The 27,869-nt window shown below is 36.4% G+C and overlaps 2 protein-coding genes and 1 long non-coding RNA gene across 5 annotated transcripts; 2 read left to right on the plus strand and 1 right to left on the minus strand.

Moving 5' to 3' along the window:
• The first annotated feature begins 7,067 nt into the window (after positions 1 to 7,067).
• On the plus strand, positions 7,068 to 11,713 carry LOC113310449. 3 transcript variants are annotated; one of them, XM_026559143.1, is made up of 8 exons: positions 7,069 to 7,847; positions 7,938 to 8,022; positions 8,859 to 8,900; positions 9,455 to 9,623; positions 9,881 to 9,933; positions 10,017 to 10,247; positions 10,537 to 10,583; positions 10,683 to 11,713. In XM_026559143.1, exons 1-8 carry the CDS (start codon positions 7,606 to 7,608, stop codon positions 10,735 to 10,737), a joined length of 924 nt encoding a protein of 307 aa, XP_026414928.1. In that variant the 5' UTR covers positions 7,069 to 7,605; the 3' UTR covers positions 10,738 to 11,713. The 3 variants fall into 3 exon arrangements, with proteins under 3 accessions (XP_026414935.1, XP_026414928.1, XP_026414942.1); XM_026559150.1 differs by lacking the exon at positions 8,859 to 8,900 and having other exon boundaries at positions 7,068 to 7,847; XM_026559157.1 differs by lacking the exon at positions 10,683 to 11,713 and having other exon boundaries at positions 10,432 to 10,574.
• Positions 11,714 to 17,266: 5,553 nt separating this feature from the next.
• On the plus strand, positions 17,267 to 20,011 carry LOC113356026 (zinc finger BED domain-containing protein RICESLEEPER 2-like). The gene is made up of 4 exons (XM_026599025.1): positions 17,267 to 17,329; positions 17,591 to 18,292; positions 18,335 to 18,431; positions 18,528 to 20,011. Exons 1-4 carry the CDS (start codon positions 17,267 to 17,269, stop codon positions 20,009 to 20,011), a joined length of 2,346 nt encoding a protein of 781 aa, XP_026454810.1.
• A 255-nt stretch (positions 20,012 to 20,266) lies between these two features.
• Positions 20,267 to 20,556, minus strand: LOC113334638. Its single transcript, XR_003352879.1, has 3 exons — positions 20,545 to 20,556; positions 20,365 to 20,451; positions 20,267 to 20,285 (listed from the first exon to the last, which is right to left on the minus strand). It is a non-coding gene; the product is annotated as an uncharacterized LOC113334638 (long non-coding RNA).
• Between the last annotated feature and the right edge of the window lie 7,313 nt (positions 20,557 to 27,869).

A 27,869-nucleotide genomic window follows, 5' to 3' on the forward strand; every position in this document is an offset into this window, starting at 1 on the left:
CGTGCCTCGGCCTCTTTCCTTTAGCCACCCGTTCCTTCTTCCCATTTTCTCGCGTAGGTGGGATTGATCTCTTCTCGGGCCGCCTTTGAACATCGTCCGATGTCGAATCGGGCGCCGCACTAGCCTCTTGCACTCCCCTATCCCTTGACTCTTCCTGAATTTCTTCTAGGGCGATGAAATGTTCTTGCATTTTACTCATTTCTTTCAATGTTTGTGGTTTTTCAGTGAACATGGCTATCTAGATGGGATACGACTTCCCAAGTGCGTTTTCAAACCCGAATATATGCTGGTCGACGGGTACTTTCCCAATTTCTGTACACAAATTTCTCCACCTATCGGTCAATGATCCGAGAGGCTCTCTGAACCGTCGGGCCAAGGTGAATAACCTGTTGACCCTGGGCCGAGGTATGCTGTTGTGCATGTATGTTTCTAGGAAGGCTTCGACTAGAGTCTCATAACTGTTGACTGTTCCTGGTGCGAGGTTGTAGAACCATTTCCTTGTCTCGCCTTCCAAACTTGCAGGGAAGAACTTGCACATTACCACCTCATGGTTTTTCCATTGTATTAGGGACATTGTGTACATCTTCAAATGCTCAACTGCGTCTCCCGTGCCGTCGAATCTTGATGGGAAGGTGTGGAGCGTGCACTTAGGTGGGAAGGCCCTTAGTTCTATCTCTTGGGTGAAAGGGGTCCTCTCGGACTCGCTTGTGACCTCGGAGAGCTTATCTTCTTCGCCGGTTCCTGACAACTTCCTTATCTTTTCCTCTAACTCTCTTAGCTTGGCTTCAGTCGCATTGTTGGACCTTGTGTTTCTCTGTTGATTATTCCTCTCGTGCCTTTCGTCGTCTGTCGATGAATCCTTGGGTGGACCGTATCTTCCGATAGGTGGTGTTGGGGGTGGTCCTGATCGACCGGAATTGCTTGGTCCTACTGCAGGTGGTACCTGCCCGATTCGGCCTTGGTGTCCTGATGTCCCTCTGCTAGAAGATCCTCTCGACCTCGACCTTAAGTTCTGTAGCTGATAGTTCTCGAACTCTAGAGCTAGGTTCCTCTGCTGAAGATCCCTTAAAGCCGCCTCTTGCCTTCTTTGGCTTTCCATAATTGCGAGAAATGTTGGATATGTACTCTCATGGCTAGAGTGACCATTTGGATGGCCTAAATGGGCAGGGGGCGGTGCCGTCATCATAGGTGGTGGAGGTGGTACTGCGGGGGGTATCTGAGTCGATGTCGCCGGATCGATTTTGATAGTTGTTTCTCGTCCTAGTTGTACTCGCATTAGTCTTTCTTTCTCTCGCCCGAGGGCTTCTTGATACTCAGCTTGTCGTATGATGTTTCGTCTCTGAGCATGCAGGATCAATGCTGCCTCATCATCTTCCGTGTCTGACGCGGTAAGTCCATCTATTTGATCATCCCTCCTTGGGGGAGAGGCCATTCTCTCCAGAGGCGATGGGTCACCGTCTCGTCCCAGATCGATCTCCTCGTCCACAGTTGGCATACCCCTTGCAGCAGCTCGTGATTCCTCTTGTGGTGGATGCCCGTTACTCCCTCGCCTCGTCCCAGTTACTCCTCCTTGCATGCTGTTACTGGAGATCGTGCGGTTCCTCAGAGTTCTTCCCATCCCTGACGTGCTAGCCGTCGGACACAATGTGTCGTTAGTCCGAGAGTCGTCCCTACCTACGTCAGTGAAAACAGACAACACCTTACTTTGACCTGTTTTTGAAAAGTTTTTATAGTACGCACGGTTTTTAGAAGAAAAAGGTGACTGACACCAACACTGAGTTTCAAAAGTACGATTCCCTCTACTTTGCCATGCTGACCTCGCCAATTTGCCCTGTTCAAACTCTAAGTGTCTCCTTTTAGACGGGTATCATTTTACGTCGCTTTCAGTACCACGACTCTGCATTAACTACAATTTTTCCTACATTCCCTAGACTACAAATCATTAACACCTAGTTCTCTATGGGTAAAAGGTCCGAATTCGTACTTTTATGAGGTCAGCACGCCACGGCAAAAACTGGACTAAGACTTATGCACTCCCTTGAAACTACAAAGGGATGTCTTCCCTTGATTCCTTGGATTCCTTCACCGGCGACCAATAATCTCGTCGTGCTGTTGTTTTGGCATTTTCCCCGGCCAACATGGAACCTCAAATAATTTCAACCACACATCGAAGATGTTATTTGGGAGTTTATGGGTATTCCGTTGTTGAACTCGCGGGACAAAAACTAAGATCAAAATACGAAGACAAGTGCGAAAAGTACTATGAAAACGAAGATTAAGACACGAAAACAGACTCGTCTACAAGCGAGACTAGTCGACTGTTCGGGATCGACCTAACTGAAAATGTTTTACGACTCGATCTTAACAACGAAAACTTAACTATCTCAACAGTCTTCAAACCAAACGATCATATACAGACTTTCACCGAGCAGAGTTCATCCCATCGCATCAACTAACACACAAAGTGTTTTTAGGAGCTTTTGGATCGTATCTGTCGGCACATGCAGTCAAGGTATCCGGAGAACTTAGACGGTCCCCTTAGTTGGCGCCAGAATGTAGTGGCATAAAAACACACTACATCCAACCAAGTATAAGATGATTTAACACAAAGTGAAGATAAACAAGAAAATGTAGACACAAGGATATACGTGGTTCGGTATGATTACCTACGTCCACGGGGTGAAAGGATGAATGTTCTTATTTCTCTTATTTGGTTACAAGTTGTTCTCTCCTTCTCAAATGGTGAAGCTCTCACAACTCAAGTATGATGCCTTGTTTTTCTTTCACCTTTAACCTACCTCTCTCTCTCGACCTGCCCTTATATTTATAGGCCAAGATCGACATACAACATAATTACAATGTTGGTCACATTACATCAATTTAGTTGTTCCCTATCGGACCTTCACTGCTTGCCCGACTTTCTGGTTTGACCGATAGTTCTTCACCCGAGGCCGAGTCTTAATCGTCCGGTTAAAACGATGTCTCCCTTCTCTTCTTCTCGTTCCTTTGTTTGACCATCTCCCTTCATCTGACCGAGTGCTTTCTGATTGTTCTCCCGACCTGTCAGAGGATAAGGATCACGTCACATCCGACCCACGTGATAATTCGCTCCTTGCACCGTCTGGTTCTATCTTGTGCTTCACCGCTCTTTGTTCTTTGGTGTATCACAACTTAGGATCTTTCCACCTAGCCCTGTGGATTATCTACACCTACAGACGGGAAGACTATCTCATTAAGTGACAACCCGCAAATCTAGCGGTAAGAAAACTCCTGCCTAAGGTTTTAAAAATGCGGATAGTCGTTGGAAATTCTTGTCCAACATTTCACTTAATCATTTTGATGACCCATCATAGTACGATGTGGATTCGTAATGGCACATATATAGTGCAACCAAAAATACGTAAGAACACGAATGTCAGGCTTAAATCCAGTTACCAACCGGTACGCAGAAAAGGTTTACTAATATTGGGTTCTAAAAACGAATTAAGTAAGGTGCGTGTAATATTGCATATCCCCAAAGCAATAAAAGATATGTTGGTATGCATAACCTATTCTTTAGGCACCATCTGTAACCTTTGATGGTAGCCTCTGCGAGACCATTGGGTATAAGATGCTCTATATTGATCCTATTAAATATGTAATATTCATCAAGTCCTTTTGATGTAAATTCTCTAGCATTAATAAGGGTGGTGAGCCTTTGTACTTTGTATTGTGTAATACGTGCTAGGAGTTTTTAAACGCAAATTTCTTGGGAACTATAACTAGTCCAAAATGTCAAAACATTCACCAGAGCCATAAGTTACTTTAATGGTCTGCATTCTGCATGAATATTTTTCTAAATTTCACCTTGTTATCTTTGTAATATGGATTGCCTACCATTTGCATCTTAGGATGGTCTCGATCCTGTTTTACTGAAGACTTTGTAAAATGAGTAATATGCTCTCTTACTTAAAAGCATAATGGGGGGGGGGGGGGGGGGGGGCATCTGGTACTTTACAAAACACTTATTGAGAGATATGTCGTTACTTCGCATTCTGCCAATCTTTTTCCCGTTTTCTCGTCCACTCAAACACAACGATGTACGTATGAGTCTTTTCAAAATGAAACATCATGTCACAACCAAAGTGCCTTTATGGTTATGTCAAAGTCGGTATGAGTCAATTTCCAACATTTCATCGTTGGAGTCAATATGGATTCAATAATCCAAATTAATATTATAGTGATTTCCATTTCACTAAATTGACTCATTAGTCTCTCTAAAGTATGTTTCCTTCCAAATACATTAGTGACTATAAAAGATGCAATCAATTACATTATCATCACAGTCAGGTTCCACATGATATCCTGTTTCTTTGGAATCTAACAAAGTGTGATTATCTCTCGGTACATATAGAGATTTTATGACGTTTTTGTTCTATCTTGAGAACAATTTTTTTTTCCAGCAGTGTTGCGCTCGATGATCCAATCCTCGTAGTCACATTATAAGGAAATAGTTCAATAACTAGTTTAAATTCCTTAAGCTAGTGGAAGAAAAACAATTATGAGTTAGACATTTGGGTCTTAAGAGTTTTAATAATTGGTGTGGCATTATTACGTAATAAAAGTGGGATTCAATCCAAGTACTTTAGACTGAATATATATTACGTTTCACCCAATATATCTCAAGTGCTTTTAGAGAATTTATGTTTCGTGTTTTCATTCCATATGTGCAGATATTGGATCTAGTTCAACTGAATAAGATAGTCAATTGGACCGGCGAAGTTCTTGTTGCCATTAAAGTTATGTGAAAATTGGTTGCTACTATGATACACACATTACATTGTAATATCAACACCTATGGCCAGGTGCATTTCCAACTCTTTCATTTATGATGGGAGCTAGAATTACATCCCATATTCAGCTGATACTTGTACTTTGGTGTCATTACTACTGGAAAAAATACATCTTTTTCTCATGATATATATGTCCCTTTTCACAAGCTTTATATGAGTCAGTACGTCTAACCCTCATTACTTCGGGGTTATTTCAATTTTAAATTTTGCTACATTTAGCTTAATTTGAGAAATTTCTTTATCTCAATAAGCTAAGAGAATCTCACTACACATGTCAACCACTTACTTTAGGTTGAATATATTAATAAAGGTAGTTCTCTTGCCGTCATACTTCAACATATACTGGTTCGTTAGTATCATCGATGAAGTAGAGAAATGTAAATTTTCTGACTCATATCATCTTTTGTGAGTTTTTCCACAAAAATTGGAATACATGTGATTTTATTTGAACGTATGTTTTGAAACTACTGACAGATTAATAGTCGAGCAAGTGGATTACATTCCAAAGAACATTCAAATTTTGGGAAAAAAATACCAAGTATGTAATAATGGTGTTCAAGTACTTCTAAACCCCAAATAAATATGTTTGAATCGAGTTGGTACAACCAATTGGACAAAAGACATCATTGAACTATGGTCGATATCATATTCAAAAGAACATAATAACATTAAGACCAACATTCTTAACGATCGGGGTCAACACTCATAACTTAAATTGACCGCCTATGGATTTATCTTAAGAAAAAAACTAGAACTAGGCATGTCCTTAAAAAAAAACAGATAAATAAGCCCAATGAATATTCGGTCTTTAGTTACATACCTCAAAACAAAATTTGGTTCCTGCTGTATATAGACAGAACCGGAACAGACTTGATCGCACACAACCCAAAACCAAGCTAGAAACTAAAACAGGACACCACAACCAAGCTGGAAACTGGACAGACCGGTTTGGAACCGATTGAACTGGAACTGGGTTGCATTGTGTCGGACCGGGTCGGAAGATTTTTTACAGAAACAGACGGGATTAGAATTTCAACAGCAAAAACGCACCATTGAATTGCAAGTTCAGTCAAACGTTACATAAAAATGATTAATCACAATTAATTCCAAATTAACAATTAATGCGAAGACTATAATCCATTATAATCCATTGTATCGTCATAATTTACAAAACACATAATAAGGAAATGTGTAACCGTCATGGCGTGAATTTTACAAAGCATACGTTGCAAGATGACATAGGAAGAAAAAAAAAATTATAACAGTCATGGCATGAATTTTGGATCATGCACACAGAGTAGTAAAAAAAATCACCACTTTAGAGTAATATAATATAGATTCATGCACGCATAGAGTACACTAATACATTGAGACAATCAGTTAATTTATTATTACTTTTCAAAGAATGTTAACAGTATTAAGTGAAGGGAAAAAGAGGGAAAAAAAAGGGGAAAAAAAGGCATGTGACGAATATTAATTTTTGAACGGACAAGACAATTCATGATCAATATTAGTGGTTCTATAGTAAACGAAACAGTGCATATCTACCCTACGAAGTAGCAGTAAAGTACATCAAAATTGAGAGTATGGCAGATGATGAGAGAAAAAGAATTAACCAATAATGATATCTCTGAAAAACTTTCAATCATGGTTTCACTAAATCCAAAACTAATCTAACTTGGACATCAATATCACAACAGATCAGACATTTGCATCCATTATTGGAGGACGACCAAAGGGGAAGTCCCTTGGTGATGAAAAAATGGTGAGTTTATCTGTCACAATATTTGTGCAGAAAAATTGAAATTGGTTTTCTGGAAATCACAATTTCATGAATTAAGCTCAAATTTGGGATCATCAATCAAATTGATTACAGATGTCAAACACCATTAAACAAACAGATTCACAGTTTAAATTTCTTTAAAATAGCCATTAGATTGATCGAAATCGATCAATTTCAGTATCATTTTATTAAAAAGTAGTTCCCTTTTATGGTCGGCCTTCACTGCTGCAGCGATAGTCTAGTATATATATATATAATACAATAAGGCAAAATACATAAATATTGTAAAATGAAGCAATAACATAACCATAAAAAGAAATTAATTTACTCATGAGGACAAAATTTAGATCAAAAATTTTATACCCAAACCACATGAGGACAAAAAAATCAGATGTAAAGACAATTATATACATCAAGCATTGCATCATAAAGCGTAACATGGCAGATAACCTTTCCTTCGGACAAAAGAAAAATAAAAAACGAGAAGAGTTTTAAGGTATTACCTCCGACAGTGTATTTGATTGATTACGGGGCCAACAAAAATTGATCTTCATTCTTTAACGTTTGCGATGAATAATTTTGATTGGAAATTTGATATGTAGATCTCCAAGCTCAAAATTTACGGCAGCGATAGGCTCGTATTGAAGTATACCATCTGTATGGATTTTAAGTTCTTGTGAACACAACTCTCATTGAATGGGTGCTTTGAAAAATGTTAATCCCAAAACAAATCGAAAATCCAAAGGCTAAAACATCGTGCTTGATAACGTGTTTTAGGAGAATTATGGATGAAACAGAGATAAGAGGAAGGAGAAGAACAATATTATTAGAAGAATAATGTAAAATCATTACATAGTTTCCCTTATATACAATCTTAGGAATTTAGTTGGATCGCACATCTAGGCCCTGTAACAAGGAGAGATTTTTTTTTTCTTTCCCTTTAACAAAAATCCCGAAGAAAGAGCAGCGAGGCGTCTCCAAGTAACAACAATGCACACCCTAGTTTCACCTTCTGTTTCATCTTCTGATGTGACAGAATCAAACCCTCAAACTCCTAAATCCACTCCTAGCACTGCCTCCCGTTCTGTAATTCGTCTTTGGAGACCTTCAGCCCAGCGAAACCTAAGAAATCAATGGTCAAAATTGGTGCCTCTCACACAGAAATGGAGCTCTGCATCATCTAGCGGAAGAACTCATGCAACCAACTTCGTCAATTCTTATCTTTCTCGGAGGTACTTCTGTCATTTATGTCAATTCTTATTTTCGTGTTTCTATTTTGTCCTGATTTGTTAAGGTTCTAATGTTGGATGAGGTTGAACCAGGTATATGCCTGGAATGAATCTGGGTGTCTTGAAAGATATGCCTGATATTCGAGAGACTGCTTGCATCAAGTTAGTTCAGCAGCAGGTAATCTTTTTTCCTTCCGCGGGTCCATTGCTTCAAAAAAAAATTGGTTACTGTGTTGGGTTTTAGTTCCTTGAATCTTTTGTTGAGCGAGATAATAATATATTCAAGTTACATGAATTTTTCGCTGTTCTTAGTTTGGCTAAACTATTTGATGGAAGTGAAAAAAGAATGATTTGATTCACCTGTCTGTAATACTTGCTAAATTAGTTATCTGCGCAGAATGTGTTTAGGTCATGATTTTGCAGTATTTGCATTGCACTGCTCATGAGGTGCATGACATATTGTTAAGAATGTAGACTAGGTGAATTCTACACGTTAGATTAACTCTTCTTAAAAGCAACAAATTGGGCAGTCGCAAAACATATTTCACTGGAATATTCGAGCTCTTCATAGGACAAATGACTACTTGAACTATTTTTTAAGGCATTATTGCAATTTTTAACTTACTAACTGCGAAGGGTACTCTTATTTCTGTTGGCATCATTTACCCTTGCAAATATATATGTTGCTCCATCAGGAAAACTGTTGCATGTATATTGAGGTTTGCTTACCCAACATCTCAATGTAAAAAGGTTGTTGCCATTAATTATGTGAGTCGTCCCGATCTGTATTTCCCTTTTGTGTTTATCTATTGGTAAACTATGTTGTCTAAATTTAAGACAAATGTTTAGGGTATGTCATTATGCATTTATAAGTTATTCTGGTATTTACATGAAAGATAGCATTTAAAATCTAATAGGGTAAAGGTTTTCTATTGCTAATTGCATTTTTTTTTCCTTTGATGTTCTAAATTAATATATTGTCTCAAAATGTTTACCATCTGAATCTTGCCTCAGGGGCTGCATCAGAAAAAGCTATTATCATCTTATAGAGAAATGGTATGTATTATGTCTCTAAGTTGTTCAACCTTCTGACCCTACTTTTATTCAGAGTTTGCCTCGGTGCGGGCCATGAGGGGCTCTGCCAACAAACTTTCATCTTTCGGAGTTGTTGTCAGACTCCGCATTTGATGGGGGTGCATCTTACTTTTAATAGAGTGAACGAGGGCACAGGCTACATATTTGATACTTATGTATTCTGTGTAAAATTAGACAATATGACATCAAGACTTCTGATTATCTGGCACAACCCTGTGGATGCAATATACACATACATGGCTGATTTTGTATGGATCAGTCAGTAGTATGAACAAACAGACGTAAAAGATAGATTTGATCTACTCATTAACATGAGATTGTTCCCTAATGGTCACCTTGAAGTGCGTCTTGCACATGTCCAAGCTGATGAAGCAGATAAGCTAATTATCTAGGCTCAACGAGTTTGGTTACAAATGGACCTGCAGGATCTTTTATTTAACTTTATGTTGCATCCTTAAACTGAGTTTAGCTGAATTTGTGTATTTTAATCTAGGGATATATGTTCTTTTCCTCAGGTTGGTGTTGTCTCTCAGATGATTACCGTATCTAATTCCATGCAATCTTTTGTCAAAGGGCCAACTGGTAGTCCACTCATTCAGTATTCGAGCTGTAACAAGGTAGATAATGACAATGGTGACTGTGGAGGCGTTCCAGTTTTCAAGTTCTTCTCAATCTCAGATTTTGGTATGCTACAATATCCTGCCAGTTATTATTCACTAACATTATGAGGTATTGAGGAAATTAACTTCGCTACAGGATTCCAATTTCTGATTTTTCTTTTGTTGTTTTGTTTCTTATGGCGGTATTTGAGTATGGTGTGAGCACTGCAGTTTAAAAATGTCGCTATATAGCTTATTATTTCGCATGGTGGCAGTAAAATCCGGAAAATACTAAATGAATATGAGTTCATAATTTTCTCATTGATATTTTCTGAATGCTAGAGAATTTGGCGAAAGAGCTTGTTCAGATGTTTCATTTAGAGCTAATTCTCAAGGTATGCCTTTTTTTTGCAGCAACCCTACCTCTGGCTTTCTTTTTTGATTTCTAATCTTCTTGGTTATTTCATGACATGAGTAGCGGATGGTTCTGATCGAATTACTATCCATTATTTCTGAAGAATCCAAACCACAAACGGATGCATATTTTTGGTCAGATGAGCTTTACCCCGGAGAAACAGATGATTTGTCTGCGTGCAACCTGTATTCTAGAAAGATTTGTGAGCCACTTCTTCCTAGAATAGCTGGATATAAATGGAGTGATTCAGTTGACAGAAGAGATCATACTCAACCAGACCCGAAAGCTTTAGAGGTACGTACTCTTTTCTATTGGTACTTGTTAGTTGGTGCATGGTGGATGTGTTTTAGAGAAAAACATTGGTGAATGGTTCGTGATTTGACAAAAAGAACCAAATAACGCACAGTGAATGGTTATATATACATATCTGTAAAAATCTTTACTTCCTGACAGCATTTCCCCTGTCCTGAAAAAATAGGCACATACAGCAGTCTGAAACTCGTTCTAACAAAAAGAAAATGGCTTTAGGCAAACTTTACTTTGTCTAACCATCCAACAACCTCTCGAAACATTTCTGCTGCAGGTGTTTTTGACAATATGGCTCCAGGAAGTGAACATCAACTCATTGAGGTAGACGAGTTCTTAGTTTCTTATTAAACTACTCTTTTTTTGTATATTTAAAATTTTGTGATAGTAACAGTATTTTTTTTTCTGCTTTGTCTTTTACAGAATTGATGATACTTTTGTTATCATCAATGAGGAAATGAAGATACGTTTAGTATAAAGAAAATGTTTGTTTCTGTTTTTAATATATTTTTTTTAATTGAATTGGTGATATTTCTTACTGTGTCTGTAACTGAATCTTATGACTAGTAAAAATTGCTTGTTTCACGGCTCTCTAAATCCGGAACATCAAGATGTTAAAATGAACATGAAATGGTGAAAATCTAGTTTTTTTCTCCGGTTGCACAAAGGTTAGTTTGGGCAGTAAAAAACAACGTTTAATTGTAATTGAGGTTTGCAGAAATACAAAGCGGTGGAGAATTTGCATTCCACCTTCTATTTACATTGTCATGAGTGTGCCACATAGTTTGCACTTTTGAGAACATGCTAAATGGAACATCATCGAAGAAAGCAGTTGGGTCCTTAATTTTGAGCACTCCCGAAAGAATACTCCACGGCATATCCCTAATATCTCCCAAAACAGCTGCAGTCACAATGGAAGCGTCACCTTCTATAATGATTTGTTGAATTTGCACTCTAAACCCAGTTCCATCCCAAGTCTGCAGGTAATGGTTTTTGCTAGCAAAGAAGACGTAGCATCAAATGTGATTGAAGCACAACCCATAGATGATGAATCGAAATCCTGAGCTACGGCTCCTGCTGTTCCATTTTTAGGAATGAAAGCTGCATTAATATTTATTTTGACATAAGGGTGATCCGAAGGTATCCAGGCTTGGTTCAGATGATGTTGACTGCAGGGGCATTCTCCATACACAGCTTGAAATCTTGATAAGCCTTCTTGAGAGTAATATTGACCCGTAAGTTCCCTTGAGAGAAAGCAATATCAGTTCTTGATTTCCAAATGTTGCAGATTCTCTTGATGAATTTCTGTTTAGTGTTATCCTCCATCCAATCCCCTGGGAGAAAGCAATTGGATGCACATTCTCTTGATGAATTTCTTTTATCATTTATACCTTGTTATGTGTATCAAATCAAATATAATAAGCTAAAGAGCAAATATATTGGTAAAAAGAAGTGTTCCGAATAATCCACAAAAATATCAAACATAAACTGTTCGAAATCCAATCAATCCATACTTTGTATAACTGAAATATGTTGAGAAGAGTAAATCAAGACTAAATCTAAAGGACCTAGATATTATTATTACTTGAACCAGTTTGATAAGGAATAACATGACTTTTACTGATTGACATGAAGAGCAAATTGTAGAAGATAAATGAGAATCAATAACCTCATCCACAGAAGAGAGAATATGCTTGAGTGTCTGATATGCTGGATGACCAAGCTTATTGTGCCATTGTGCTGATGAAGAGACTCCAGAAGATAATGCTTGTTTTAGTTGAGCAGTGGTGAACCCCATGTGATACAAACCCTCTCTAACAGGACCATGAAGTAGAACTTTGTGGGTGACCATATCCTTAAGAAATTTTATCAGAATAAAATTCAGAATAACAGTTATTCTCCTTAGTAAATTGAAGTACTGAGATCAAATTCTTGGTAATAGATGGTACATGAAGGACATGGAAATAGTAAACTTATAAGAGTCATTATGTAATGTAGAAGAGCCAGTATGAGTAATGTTCAAACCTGATCCATTGCCAACTCTCACTTGATCAGTTCATTGGTATTCATAGTGCAAATTGAGATTGGATAAGTCTGAAGTGATGTGATATTTAGCTCCTGAGTCAGGTATCCATCCAGAGGAAGAAGGTGCAAAATCTTTATTATAAACAACAAATGCTCCAGGCTCAGTGCACCAGTAATCTTCATAATCATCACCGTAAGAGTCATTAGAAGTATAATAGGCTTGCATCATTGAGTTATCACTAGGTGTATATCTGTATCTGCATTCTGGAGCTAAGTGACCTGGCTTCTTACAAAGCTGGCATTCAACATATATAGTAGTTGTATCTTGGAGAAGGATAAAAATTGTTTGAATTTCCTTAACGACCAAATATAGCACAATTCCTTCACCTCTAAAACCTCCTCTGAATCTTCCATCATTTCTATTACCTCTAAAACCAGAATTACCAGATCTTCCAAAATTGCCACGATTATGAGAATCATTCCAGGATTGATTTCCAGATAATGATGTAACAGAATAATGTGGATAAGCTTTCGAACCTGTATATTGTTGATCAAACTGATGTGAACTTGGAGATGACTTCAGTTAGATCCTAGCTCGGTTTAACCCACCAAGCGTTGGTATGTCAAGTTTGGTTGTCATATTTTAGTACCAAAACTTATCTAAAGTCGCTTGATTAAATACTAGAGTCAACTTCGTTTAGGTTAGACTAGAAAGTCTAGGAATGTTGAACATACAAGTATTATTATAAATACCTGAAGAATGTGAAGAAGTAACGACTACAACAACGACATCATCCTTCCTCTTGAGGTTAGTAATATTGACTTGATCTTGTTTCCATTCCTAACGTATCTTTCAAGTCGGATTATATTGAAAACATAACATGCGAAGATGTATATAAATAATACTCTAGTGGTTATACTTGGTCATGACATTATGATCAAAGTGTCAAGGAATTTATTGAATTACGAAGTATAACACTTATCTTTTGAACTTCGTAAATACGACATCGACATAATCTATTGTATATAGTTGTTTGATTATGTGTGCATTATATAGGTATGATTTCACTGTAGGAAACAATGTTTTATAACATTTGTTTAAAGGAAGCACATATATGAACTTGTTTCATAATCAAAAGGAAATCATGATTGGTCAGGTTCTTTATTGAATATCTTTTGAATGACCAATATTAGATGACAAGGTAGAACCTATCTTAACTTGTTGAGATTTATGTTATAACCTCTCATAGCCTATATAATATAGCAAGTTGTAATCGGTCATAAGTTACATTGGAAATCAAGATGTAACCGATCGCAAGCTATATTGGAATGCAAGTTGTAACCGGTCACAAGTTACTTTGGGATCCAAGGTATAACCGGTCACAAGATGAATTGGGGAGTTAGTTGTAACCGGTCACAAGCTATCTTTGGGAATCAAGGTGTAACCGATCACAAGCTACTTCGGGAAGCAAGGTATAACCGGTCACAAGCTACTTTGTGGATAAAGGTGTCACCGGTTACAGCTTATCTTGGGAATCATGTTACAACCTGTCACAACATATTTAGGAGTGATGGTATAATCGGTTTCATGAGAAATACCAAGTTTCCATGATTCACATATTTCTTCATGATGTTTGTGAATTAGGGTTTCAGGTTTGCTAAGATGAGAAGCTTCTAGATATCGACATTATTTGAACATGTACATAACTCTTATCATTAATTATTCAAAGATATTCCTTGATACTCAAGGTGATCCCATGTCCGAAAGAGTGAAAAACATTTAATTATGATTTTCATCATATATATTTTAATTACCAGCAATTAAAGCAAATGCTTTGGAAAATATTAGTAGTTAATGTGCTAGACTAATAATAGAAGTTTTCTATGAGAGTTTTCGAAAATATGGTTTAGCATTTAAGTGGAAATAGGAAAACCTAAATTAGGTACTTTAATGAGAATATTTTCAGTTTTGGAATTTCCTTGTTGTCCAAACAACCTTGGTGTACAAAAATTTGAGTTTGCGTTTATTGCAAACTATCCTAAGAGCTAGGCAAACTTCATTCTTGTTGTTTCTGGTGGAGCCGTCTATCTGGAGAGGAAAGTACCCTAATTAGGTGAAATCTCTTACGATCGCTCGTTTAAAGACTTCTGTGGGATCAAAAATCTCTACGAGTACCGTTGGTGGGAAACTAGATAATTGCATTATTATTGTAGTTTTCGATTTTTGATTTGATTGACTAACGGTTGTTGAAACTTTGATTGCACCTAGTTTGTTTATTCTTGAGAACCTTCTCTTCTGATATAAGGCTCACTCAAACTAGATCAAAGTATTGACAAAATCTTTAGAACCATTTTCGTATCTAAAGACATCTTGTGATAATCCAATGTTAACAGATTCCGTTCTGTGCGTGATTGATCACAAGAGGTTTCAAGTGGTGTTGTGCAGGTTATTGAATACAAACGAAGATTTGAAGACGACGAAGTTTTTCTTATTAGTTTTCGTATCTTGTGAATTGTGCACACAAACCTTGATCGGCTGGGTTCAACTAGAATCGTGTTTATCTTTGATAAACTTGATTGATTAGTTGTGTGAGATTGGCATCACCATATAGTTTCTCTTTGAGATCTATATTGATTGATTGCGAATCTAGAGTTTGATTATTTAGGTAATCAAAGGATAGATTGATCTAACCAGACAAAGGAGTTTATTAGATTAAATGGAAGAGCCTTTGTCAACGACTCATAATATCTTATTACCAAGATTCAATAGAGTGGTTACCAAACAAATTTATCCTTTACTATTTGGAGTACGATCTAAAGGATTGGTGATTCACGTGCGTGACTCTAGAAGTCGAAGGCGCAGGGATACTGAGGAAACAAAGTATCTAAGGGTAGTCTACTTGGTCTCAACTATACGAAGTTTGTATTAGAATTTGTATAATGGCTTAATTCTGAGAGTATTCAAAACTTGACTAGGACCCGTGGTTTTCTGCATTTGTGGTTTCCTCGTTAACAAAATCTTGTTGTGCCATTTACTTTATTATTCCGCATTATAATTGTTTTATTATAATTAAAGTAAATTTCACTTGTACGTTAATCCGTAACACTAGATATTGATCCTATAGAGTTTCGGTTATTACCGAACCTATTATCAAGTGATCACTTCGTTGTCGTATCGTCTCAATCTTGAATCCATAGTCAATCACACAAGTGATCTTGTTGTTTTATTTTATCAATCTCGTATCCATAGACGATCACACGAAGTGTGTATCAAAGTTGTTTTATTATCTCGATTCTGTCCATAGACGATCATACTTGGTAAAAGACTTATAGGTTGATAAATAAAAGATTGTGGTGTATTTGGGTATGCTCGTCTTTTCAATTGGTATCAGAGCAGGCAAACACGAAAATATCTAACAATCTATGTTTTGTGCGATCCAACCTATAAGATATGAGTCTACAAAGAGGTAAAGTAAAACCTAAAATAGACTCAGTTAACGTATCCCAAAATTTCGGCATGTCTCTCTATGAGTTTAATTTTAGCAAATGTTTAAAACGGGTTTTTTCCACAAGTTCTACTTGCTCTTCTGAAATATGTCTGAATATTCTCAAGAAGAGGTTAAGTTAAGCCCCGTGTTCACAATCAATGATTCAAATAACGATAGAGAAGACATTGATTGTATGAATATAAAACCATCGCATCTAAATGAACTAAGTGTACAATTTCTCTCATGTGCAACTGAACTTACTCTTGCACTAAGAAGAGAAGGAAAGCTTCTAGAAGACTTGTGTTGTATGAAAGCTGAAAATGATCAACTCATTCTTGATCTGACTACCTTGAAAGTAGAACTAGATTCTCTCAAGATCACATCTTCCTCGAAGATTCAATCCTTGGAAGAGAAACTATGTAAAACATTGATCAAGAAAAGAGGACCGGGCTCCTAAGAAAATCAGTCTCAGACAAATACAATTCCCTAAAAATCCCATATTCTGAGATTAAGACAGTTTCCAAACTTGTCAAAAGGATAAAAGATGAGAAACATTCCTTGATGTCAAAAAATCAACTGGTAATATCCTATCCGGATAAATCCATAAATTATGATTTGACCTATTCCTCAAAAAAGAAAAAGGCTGACATTGAAGGCTCTCGAAAGAAAATTTTATCTTCTAAAGAAGCTTTTGTATTCTGTGGTGATTCTAAGATGAACTACTCACATCAGAGTTTCCCATAACATCATAAAAATCATTACAAAACATGTTTTCATTGTGGAATTAAAGGTCATGTTTTAAGAGATTGTCAACAATAGGGTTGCACATACCCGACCCAACCCGCCGACCCTACCCGTACCCGACCAAAAATACCCGCACCCGATTCAACCCACCTAGGCATGGGTCGACTATGGGTGAGGCACGCCAGAACCCACCTATCTTGGGTCGGTTGCGGGTAGAAACTTCCGTCACCCGAACCGACCCACCCACCCGCCCAAAACTAACATAGGATTCCTGACCCTTAGACTATCTAATTCTAACCTAGAATGAATTATCACATCCGTTGAATTGATGAATAAAAGACCTAACCTAATCGCATTTTTCACGAACCCTTCTCTTCCGCGGCCTCTTCTCTCCTTCTCAGAGTCTCAGACAGACTCCATTCTTTTTTCTTCACTTTCGCTTTGTGGATCATCGGCATCACCAGAAGCAAACCAATAACGGAAGGTAAGATTAGGAACCGCTGTAAACTTGTAATTTTTTGATGATGTGATTTCTTGTAATTTTCAATTTAGGGTTTATCTGTTTAGGGTGTCGTTTTTTAATTTCAGTTTGGAATGAATTGGTATGATGTTAGAACTCAGTAATGAAGAGTTTAATCAGTAGATTCTAAGGATTCTTTGGGATGTTTATTGAAAAACCCAAATTGGTTTTTCTTATTTTACTGATTCATTGAGATAGTTAGATGAGACGAATACAACTTGTTTGTATAAATGATAATATCAGGGAGAAGTCTTACTGTGGACCTCGTTGTTAATGTTTATGTGTTTTTAGAGGTGTTATTATTCTTCTAAGCTGCAACAATCAGTATTTGGAATTACTCATTTATGTTCAGAACCAGTAGTTTGATTTTAAATTTTAAATCAATCTCAGTTCTTTAGTACAACCTAGTTAATTTATTTGGTATTTGAACTAAGTCATGAGTATGGTGTTCAATTCAGTATGGTGTTAGTACTTTCAATTGTTGCAAATATTCAATTGAGTATGGTGTTTGATTGTAATGTGTTTTACTGATGTAACTTGTTTCTTTTGTGCAGGTTACCATGGTTGAAATCTCAGAAGATGATTCTGCTTCTAATCTTCCAATTATACATGGAGTGGTATCACAAATGGGACCTCCCCCTCCACGTCCACCGCGTTCTGGACAAGTGCATGAACCATCAGCAGGGACAGGGAGTACCGCTGGCTCATCTACACCAGCTTCTGAACCTTCACATGCTTGTGCCGCAGGTGAAACATTAGCTAATAATCCTAATGCTAGTGTGAAGAGATCAAAGGTATGGGATCACTATGATATTTATGAAAATGGTGAGAGAGCGAAATGTAAATATTGCAAAAAGGCTAATTACAAGATTGGTAAGAAAAATTTGGATGGTAAGAAACATGGGACTTCTAATCTCCAACATCATTTGGATAAGTGTCAGAAGTATAAGAATGAAATGAATGAGGCTAGAGCTGACGGACAACAAACACTTGACTTCCAGCCTTGCAAGCTTGGAGAGGAACCACAGTTGGTTGGGGTGTCTTTTTCTCAAGATGCGTGCAGGAGAGCGCTGATTAGATTTATCGTTACCGATGAAATGGCTTTTAGAATTGTTGAAGGTGAAGGTTTTATAGCTTTTTGTAAGTATCTTGAGCCTCGATTTAAGCTTCCAAGTCGTATGACAATATACCGTGATGTGTGCAAGCTGTTTTTGACAGAGAAGGCTAATCTGAAAAGTTATTTCAAAGCAAACAAGGTAAGAGTGTGCCTTACTACTGACACTTGGACGTCATCGTAGAATTACAATTATATGGTAGTGACTGCGCATTTCATTGATCATCACTGGAAACTACATAAAAGAATTATCTGTTTTTGCTTGATTGATAGCCATGAAGGTACAAAAATTGGAGAGGCTTTGGCGAAATGTTTGCTAGACTGAGGAATTGAAAATGTTTTCACTGTGACGCTTGATAATGCGTCTGCAAATAAAGTTGTTGTTGACTATTTGAGGAAGAGAGTTCAGAGTTGGGGTTCTGCATTACTCGGAGCTAAACATTTACATGTTCGATGTGCGGCTCACGTACTTGCACTTGTTGTGAAGGACGGTATGAAGAAGTATCATACATCACTTCTCAGGATCAGGGCAGTGGTAAAATATGTCACGAAATCTCCCGCAAGATATAAAAGGTTTACGGAGGATGCTGAGTCGGAAAGAATAGATTGTAAAAAGGGTCTGATATTAGATGTGAGAACGCGGTGGAATTTTACTTACTTAATGCTTGTTGCCGCTGAAAGATATGAAAAGGCATTTGAAAGGTTACGTGAGTTGGATAAGGCATTTTGTGAAGAGTTTTGCTTTGATATTCCAGTACCAGATAATATTATGGGTGATGGTGATGACACTGTTGATCTTGATGCTGATTATGATCTGGAATCAGACAATGAAGAAGAACTTGATACTACTGAAGAAGAAGATTCTGCTGCTGTCAGGAAAGCCAAGAAAAAAAACACGCCAAAAGTGCATGCTCCTGAACGATACGATTGGTGCAATGCGAGAGTTATGATTGAGTTTCTACACGTATTTTATGAAGCAACTGTTGTATTTTCAGCTTCTCATTCTTTCTTATTGGAACTTGGTACTGTTCGTCAAGAATTAGAAGAATGGAAAAATACACATGAGGACCCTTTCTTAAGCCACATGGGTGCTGTAATGTTTCTCAAGTACAACAAATATTGGGGAACATACAGAAAGATGAATTCGTTGATGTTTATGGATGTACTTCTTGATCCACGAGAGAAAGAACATGGATTATTTGTGACTGTTGAAGATTTAATTGTGCATTATGACCCAACAATGAAGAAAAAACTTGTAGAAAAATGGGTTGAAGAAGTTCTGAAAAAATTTGTGGAGTTGTTTGCAGCTTATAAAGCAGAAAATGTTAGATGTGCAGTATCTTCATCAGAATCTGTGGGCAAGACTAATTCTACTTCTACTCAAAGTTCTTCGAGTTTTGGAAGTACTATTTCTAGCAAGGCCAAGTATATGGCGGGAAGGAATAAACGAAAGCATCAATTGAATAATGTGGAGGACACTGGGAGATCTGAGGTAGAAAGGTACTTGGCTGAACCGATCTACACACCCACCAATGAAAATGCTACTTTTGATATATTACAATGGTGGAAGGTAAATGCTACGAGGTTTGACATTTTTCCACTTATGGCTAAAGATATATTTGCTATTCCCGTTTCTTCCGTTGCTTCAGAATCAACATTTAGTACCGGAAAAAGAATTTTGGATCCTTTTCGAAGCTCCTTAAAGCCCAAGACACTTGAGGCCTTAATTTTGTTACAAAATTGGTTACGAACACCAATAAACATGGATTCATCTACCCTTGGAGTCGAGGAGGAGGATATTGATATTGCTGAGTCTGGTATGTCTAAATTTTCCTTGGCTCTATTGTTTTTATTTGATTAAGCCAATATAATTTGATTCAACATTTATGGTACTTTAGCTCTGCGTAAATGATTCGCATACATGTTCAAAAAGTAATGAGCACATTGGAATATTGATTAGTGGACTTCTTTTGAATTTAATTAACCAAACATAATCATCTAAACATATGTGAATTAACATACCTGTTGCTGCCACCTCCAAGGATCAAATTCATAAGGGTTGTCATAATTCTCTTCATCCATGTGAACTGAACTAAAAGAAGCTAACACGCACCATCCCTTAGGTATCAAGTAACCTGCAAATTATTAATTCATAAATTCTGATCAGTAGATAAATTAATAATTAAATTCCTTTGATCTGTAAATTATTTTTACCTTTGATTTGAAGTTTTGAACATCCTTGAGAGCTTTTCTCCAGACCCCATTGATTATGTTTGCCATTCTCAGAGTTTCACTAATCACCTGTAATAATAATTTAGATCCAACATAAACTATAAACATCATTAAGAGTTAAACTACTTTAAAACCATATCTGTTTTCCAATTTAGAACTCACATTTTGAGTAAAATGGCAATGACATGTAATCAGTCCAAACGTAATCTTCACCAAGATTATCCTTTTGCTTATTTAACTCCATATTTTCATCATTCTCTTGCAGAGCTATTTTACTTGTTTCAAGAAATTCATCTACCCTTTCATTCATTATAATTGTTCATTTCGCTTGCAGAGCTATTCGGTGACCTTGCTGCTTCTTCCATCGTCATAGATGATTGATTCCTATTGGCTTAGACAAGGTAATGACGCCAAGGGTCATTGTCAGTAGCTTGATCTTTCTGAGTTCATCTTTTTTACTGTAAGTCTGTAACTAATTTACATACTAGGGTTTAGTATAGTATGCAATACTCAATAGTAATGCACTCTTTTATCTTTTGAGCTTTGAACAATTGAACTCTGTTCCTTTTTATTGTTAGCTTTATCACTTTGGAGTTTGCAACTTTGCATCAACTTTATTATGTAAACAGTAAAACACTATTAAGTAAACACTTTCTAAATCTGTAATGTCATTTTATTTTATGGTGGGTAACCCACCACCCACCCGACCAAACCCGCCGTAATGTGGGTCGGGTGAAAACCGACCCATTGTGATGTTGGGTCGGTTGCGGGTGACAACTTCTGTTACCCTCCATCAGTGGGTTGGGTGGTGGGTGAGGCCAAAACCGACCCAAACCGACCCATGTGCATCCCTAGTCAACAATCATCTTGTTCAAACTCTAAAAGAACAACTTTTAATCAAGGTTGTAGCAAGAGACCTCTTTCGAAAAAACTCATACATAACTCTGATTTTCTCAGATCAAAGAGTTCCTGAAAATCATCAGAAGGGATTTCAAAGAGTAGTACATCGCAAAAGGAAGGAGGTCCTAAAGACTAGCAAATCATGGAAATGGGTACCGAAGAAGACGGTGGAACCAAACAAAAAGGAATATAAAAAATTCTCCAGTCCATCACCACATAAGGTAATACTTACATATCTTGATGATAGTCTTTTCTATGATAAGTTTGGTCCGTCTTGCAAGAGATGTAAGATCCCTAAGAAAACATACAAAGGAAGATTTTCTACAACTGTTGAAGAGAATAATCTGTCTCAACTAGATACTTAGTATCTTGATTATATACACTGACTCATGAAGTGCTCAAACTATTGTTTGATGAGTTTAGTGTATATAGTACAATAGTCTAAAGCTTGTGAGATTTATGGAAAATATTTACAAGAAGGAACTTTCTTAAAACCTTTTTATTTATATTAAAGAAGAATATTATTGATTTCCATAATCAGTGACAAAGGCTTTGGAAACTATTGATATATAAAGTTTCGGTAATCTCTTATGTCTCTTAAGGAAAAAAATCTTGTCTATTCCTCTTAGAACAAGAATTATGTACAATATAGATTACCATGCAAAACTCTTTGTAAAGGTTTCAGAGAGTTATATTGAAAAATGGCCTGTAATCCTTCCGTTTTATTCAACTCCAACGGATTAGATAAAAACGGAACCACCTCTTGCAATAATATCAATATGTATACTCCATGATCGATTATGAAAAAGAGTTTCACAAATGGCACGTATTTGTGCAGAAACAAAGCTAGAGGTCATGATGTTGAAGCGTTTTCTTGAGAAATCTCTACTTGTTCAAGCTCATCTTGTCAAACAACAAGAATTACTCATGAAAAGATTAAACGAATGAGAACCTAACTTACTCAAAGTTGAGGAATTATTATTTGATCAAGGATATATTCAAGGAATTCGGATAATTGTTCCTGTTAAGCGAAAGAGATCTCAACATCATGAAGAGATTTGATTTTCAAATCAGTTCTTGCTTTGTAAAATAGACTATTCAAAATTGCTGAAATTTTATTTCGATATTTTGTATAAGGTCTATTTGAATAAAACTATCAATATCTATATATGAATGAATAAAATTATTATTTTATAATCTTTGTTTCATTATTTGATAGTTCTGATTGCATAGCATGTGTTATATTTTAATGTTATGTGCTTTCGGATTTATGAGATGTTTGATTTCAGTTTTTATTAATCAAAATATTCGCTCTTATATGGTGATAACCCTTATGGTTTGTGTGACTTTTTGATTTAGCGGGATTAAGTTCTAGCCCATGTTGGTAGGCTTTATCAAAGGATCATCATGTGTCCCGATTGAAACTCATATGTGAAAAGTCACAGTATGTTGATAATCAATTTATGTTTACATAAGTTGTGTTTAGCATAACATATGTGTTTCGGGTTTGAACTTTTGCTATTGACACGCATTAGTTAAAACTGATTCAATCTTTCTCTGGCAAAGGTTTCTTTTGTTGTTGTTCTTTTGTTCTTGCGAGAGGATGACAACACACTGGGAGAGAGTTCTTATTTGAACTTGCGCTTAAATGATATATCTTTCTGGGGAGTCGTGGTTGTGGAAGTTGAGGTAATGATTTTTATTGTTAGTTAATCGTCTCTGTTGTTTAAGAAAAGCTTGAGTTTATTGCATATATTTGCTTTTGCTTAACAAAATTTCGATACAATTGATATGTTCCATTATGCTGTATGGATTGATTATTATGATTTAATTGTTTCCGGTTAAGAAAAACCATGTCAATTTATTTGGCTTATGATTTGGTATCTTCTTTATTGTTTGGTACCAAATGTTTTTACTTAACGAATTCGGTGCAATTGCGGTTCTTACAATGATTATATTTGTTTCAATTGCTTTTGATTATGAAAAACAATGACAAGTCAATTTCTTTTGGTTTGTATCTATTGTGTTTGGCTTAACAAAAATTACGAGATCTTTTGTTTAGTCCATTTGATTCCGGATAAGAGAAACTAAGTTAATTCTGATCTTAGTTAGACTTATCAATTGGAGGATTTGGTTATTCAAGTCTAATCGAATGCCTTGACAAGATAACTAGTTAACTAACCTAGTGTTTGTCTTGTCTAAAGGGAAAGGTCTAAGTTATTTTCTGGAAAAATTAGATCCTGATAAGAGAAATAGTGTTAATTCTGATCTCTATTTGAGTCTTCTCAAAACAAGCGATTGTACATACACAGTCGATATGACAAAAGAATTAAGTATTTTAGTCGATTTTTCTGATTAAAGGGAAAATTGATTCAGGTAATTATTTCCTTGATAACATATTGAAAATAAATTACTTTTGTAGTTTCGGTTTTAGTATTGGTTATCTAAAATGGTATGTGAAACCTTCGAGATTAACTCTTATAGGTTGTACAAGTCTTATAGATTTGTAAGATCCTTTCTGTTTGTCCTTTGTTTGCTCGTACCTTTGTCATTTTTGTGACAAAAAGGGGGAGAAATATATGGAGTAAACAAGTGATTTTTAATCACTAGGAAAGGACATTTGTGCTTAAATGCTATATGTAACGAAAAAGTAAAGCATAGACTAAGGAGGAGAAACATATCATTATGTTGTGTAGTACTTCATACTGAAAAAGGGGAATAACAAAGATATTCATATTGAATATTTACCTAGCTTTCCTTTAGGGGGAGTAAAAGCTTTTGTTATTCAAATGTCAACAACGACATTTATTAATTGAATATATGCAGGTTTCTTGTGTTGTTGAAACTTGGAATCAAGCGTATGAAGAATGAGTTATTTTGTAATTCGTTTGGATCCATATGTAATAAGATTTTTGTCACTAAAATGGACAAAGGGGGAGATTGTTAGAGCATAGCTCGGTTGTACCCACCAAGCATTGGTATGTCAAGTTTGGTTGTCATATTTTAGTATCAAAACTCATCTAGAGTCGCTTGATTATTTACTAGAGTCAACTTCGTTTAGGTTAGACTAGAAAGTCCAGGAATGTTGAGATGTAAAAGTATTACTCCGAAGACCTGAAGAATGTGAAGAAGTAACGACTATAGCAACGACATCATCCTTCCTCTTGAGATTAGTAATATTGATTTGATCCTGTTTCCATTCGTAACTTATCTTTTAACTCGGATTATATTGAAAACATAACATGGGAAGATGTGTATAAATAATAATCTAGTGGTTAGACTTGGTCATGACATTATGATCAAAGTGTCAACGAATTTCTTGAATTACGAAGTATAACGCTTTTCTTTTGAACTTCGTAAATACGACATCGACATAATATATTGTATATAGTTATTTGATTATGTGTGCATTATATAGGTATGATTTCACCCTAGGAAACAATGTTTTATAAAATTTGTTTAAAGGAAGTACATATATGAACTTGTTTCATAATCGAAAGAAAATCATGATTGATCAGGTTCTTTATTGAATATCTTTTGAATGACCAATATAAGATGACAAGGTAGAACCTATCTTAATTTGTTGAGATTTATGTTATAACCGGTCATAGCCTATATAATATAGCTAGTTGTAATCGGTCATAAGTTACATTGGAAATCAAGGTGTAACTGATCACAAGCTATATTGGAATACAAGTTGTAACTGGTCACAAGTTACCTTAGGATCCAAGGTATAACCGGTCACAATATGAATTGGGAATTTAGTTGTAATCGGTCACAAGCTACCTTTGGGAAGCAAGGTTTAACCGATCACAAGCTACTTCGGGAAGCAAGGTGTAACCGATTACAACCTATCTTGGGAATCATGTTATAACCGGTCACAACATATTTTGGAGTGATGGTATAATCGGTTCCATGAGAAAAACCAAGTTTCCATGATTCACATATTTTTTCATGATGTGTGTGAATTAAAGTTTCGGGTTCGCTAAGATGAGAAGCTTCTAGATGTCGACATTATTTGAACATGTACATAACTCTTATCGTTAATTGTTCAAAGATATTCCTTGATACTCAAGATGATCCCATGGTCGAAAAAGTGAAAAGAATTTAATTATGATTTTCATCATATATGTTTTAATTACCAGCAATTAAAGCATATCATCTGGAAAATATTATTAGTTAATGTGATAAGCTAATAATAGAAGTTTTCTATGAGAGTTTTCGGAAATATGGTTTGGCATTTAAGTGGAAATAGGAAAACTGAAATTAGGTAATTTAATGAGAATATCTTGAGAATATTTTCGGTTTTGGAATTTCCTTGTTTTCCAAACAACCACTACAAGAAAATTGGACTTTAGCGACTATCCAGATTCGGTTGGTAGAGGGCCTTTTTTGGTGGCTGGAGCTCTATAGCAATCCCCGTGGCAACAGATACGCTCTATGGCTAAAGGATGCTTTGCTAAAGAGTTGTACCAACCTTGGTGTTGGAGGAGATATCTTTCAACTCGAATGAAGCGACCAAAGTTTTCGTCAGAAATTTTTTCCAATAACTACAAACCATCGGTGGTATAACCCATAAAGTATTGTTGCTGAAATGTTTCACTCGCAAAAATATTTGTTGGTACAGACTAACACATCGTTGGTAGATCTGGCCAACTATACAACTTTATCAGCTGTTAAAGGATTTCACTCACTGAGTTTTAGTCGTTGTAAATATTTGAGGTTGTCGGCTAAGGATTTTAACCACCCAATGTGCGGGTGGTCCAGAGTTTTATCCATTAACATTATGTTGGGAGAAGGTTTTAGGCGCCAAATATTTGGCTGGTTAAGGTGTTAGTTGTGCCGTTGGTAAAGAATTCAACCAACACAAGATCCTTGTTGTTGACATTGGTTTTAATCCATCAGAATTTCAGTTGGTGATTGTTGGATAAGGGGTTTGATCCACTAAATTTTAGTTGGTAGAGGATTTTATCCTCCAAATATTTGGCTGGTTAAGCCGTTGCTTAGTTGTGACGTTGGTGAAGACGCCCAGTCACCCACGAGTCCAAGCTATTGGAGAGTGATTTATTAAGAGTATTATAGTGGAAAACCAAACGTGGACTTCACTTTGAAAATAATGTTTAAATATCTTAAATACTGAAAATATCCAAAACACCAACTATAAAATCTATCCAAAAACTTGGAACATATTTGTGTGATGCGCTCGCATACAAAGTCAATGTACATCAAAAAAAGAACTGACTAATATTTTAAGAGACTCAGAGGACACTGTCATTGAGGGATTGGTAGCAACTGAGAGTCAAGATCTGGATCTGTACCTGCTAAGTTTCACTAATGACAGTCCCTCTGTCCCCTTAGCTAGCAACTGTATGTATTATAACTCCGGCACTGTAAATCGCCTTGAGTTAAATACTGGTTCTTATACGCCGATAAAGTTGTTTTCCCATGTCTGCAAATCAAAATAATCAAAATAATGTGAAAAAAGAGAGTTGTTATAGACTTGAAAGAATTTAATAGGTGTTCGATGTATCGAAAGTTTCAAGGTTGTGAAATATCATCAAAACCTAACTCTTTCGGATTCACTGAACTTCCCAACTGATTCGTGAAAAGATAACTACGAATAAACACATGAGAAAAACCATTACCATTCAACTGGACACTGATAAATACAACTCTCTCGGTCTTATGGAGATTCCCAGCTCCTTCCCAAATGCCTTTACACGTCATCCTGGGAAGAGCCAAGCCCCAGTGAGAATACCCTATTATTATTGCGGACGGACAACGAGTAGCCATTTTTTATGAATAAAACGGACAATGATTAACCGTTTCTAAGGAACAAAAACCATTGTCTGTTTCCATCTTGACTAGTCAACCTTCTAAGACCAGTATAAAGGTTATCACAAGGAAAACCACCTTTTTTTATTAAATCTAACTCTCTGAACTTTCCCTTTCTTCACTATATCTCCATTGGGAACCTTCTGGTAAATCTGACTGTGTGTGTTTTAGGAGCAGGAGCTATAATCTTTTCTAGGCATGCATGCCTTTAAAGAAGTGGGTTTTACAACTTCAACTTGAATTACAACGCGTTGTGCATCAACGTTTAGAACTAATTTTCCTTTTGCAAAACAGTGCTGAAAATGAAAGCATTATTCGAGAATTCATGACATAGTGGATCAATTAGTACTCTAGATAACTCATAACTTAGAAACCTATGATTTCCCGTCGAATGCTCGACATATCAGAATAGGTCCATGATCGAGCAATCTCATCGGACGCGCGTTGATCCAAATTATCAGAACATCATTATTATCTCAACTGATAAAATGATATATCACGATCCATCAAGACTCAATGTCTATGCATCGTTACCATCCCAGCGGACATCTTATCTCAATCCATGAGTCTCAGAGCATATTACATTTGTTCATTATGCTCAACTCATCAAGGCTAAGACTCATGGTCTATTCAAGTCAACAATTGACCAATTAAATACACGTCTGCCTTGCAGACTCCACATTCATGAGACATATGAGTAAGTCGTGCAAGAAGTTGAGAGAGTTAGCAAAGTAGTGGATGGAAAATCAACC

Source organism: Papaver somniferum, chromosome 1 (genome assembly GCF_003573695.1).
Source record: "Papaver somniferum cultivar HN1 chromosome 1, ASM357369v1, whole genome shotgun sequence".
Lineage (NCBI taxonomy): Eukaryota > Viridiplantae > Streptophyta > Magnoliopsida > Ranunculales > Papaveraceae > Papaver > Papaver somniferum.

Bases quoted from the DNA above. Each gene is read 5' to 3' on its own strand.
- LOC113310449 (XM_026559143.1), top strand. From the start codon at position 7,606: ATGCACACCCTAGTTTCACCTTCTGTTTCATCTTCTGATGTGACAGAA. The intron at 8,023-8,858 runs GTAATCTTTTTT...ATCTTGCCTCAG, and splicing joins TCAAGTTAGTTCAGCAGCAG to GGGCTGCATCAGAAAAAGCT. The intron at 9,624-9,880 runs GTATGCTACAAT...TCTGAATGCTAG, and splicing joins CTTCTCAATCTCAGATTTTG to AGAATTTGGCGAAAGAGCTT.
- LOC113356026 (XM_026599025.1), top strand. From the start codon at position 17,267: ATGATAATATCAGGGAGAAGTCTTACTGTGGACCTCGTTGTTAATGTT. The intron at 17,330-17,590 runs GTGTTATTATTC...TCTTTTGTGCAG, and splicing joins ATGTTTATGTGTTTTTAGAG to GTTACCATGGTTGAAATCTC. The intron at 18,293-18,334 runs GTAAGAGTGTGC...ACGTCATCGTAG, and splicing joins GTTATTTCAAAGCAAACAAG to AATTACAATTATATGGTAGT.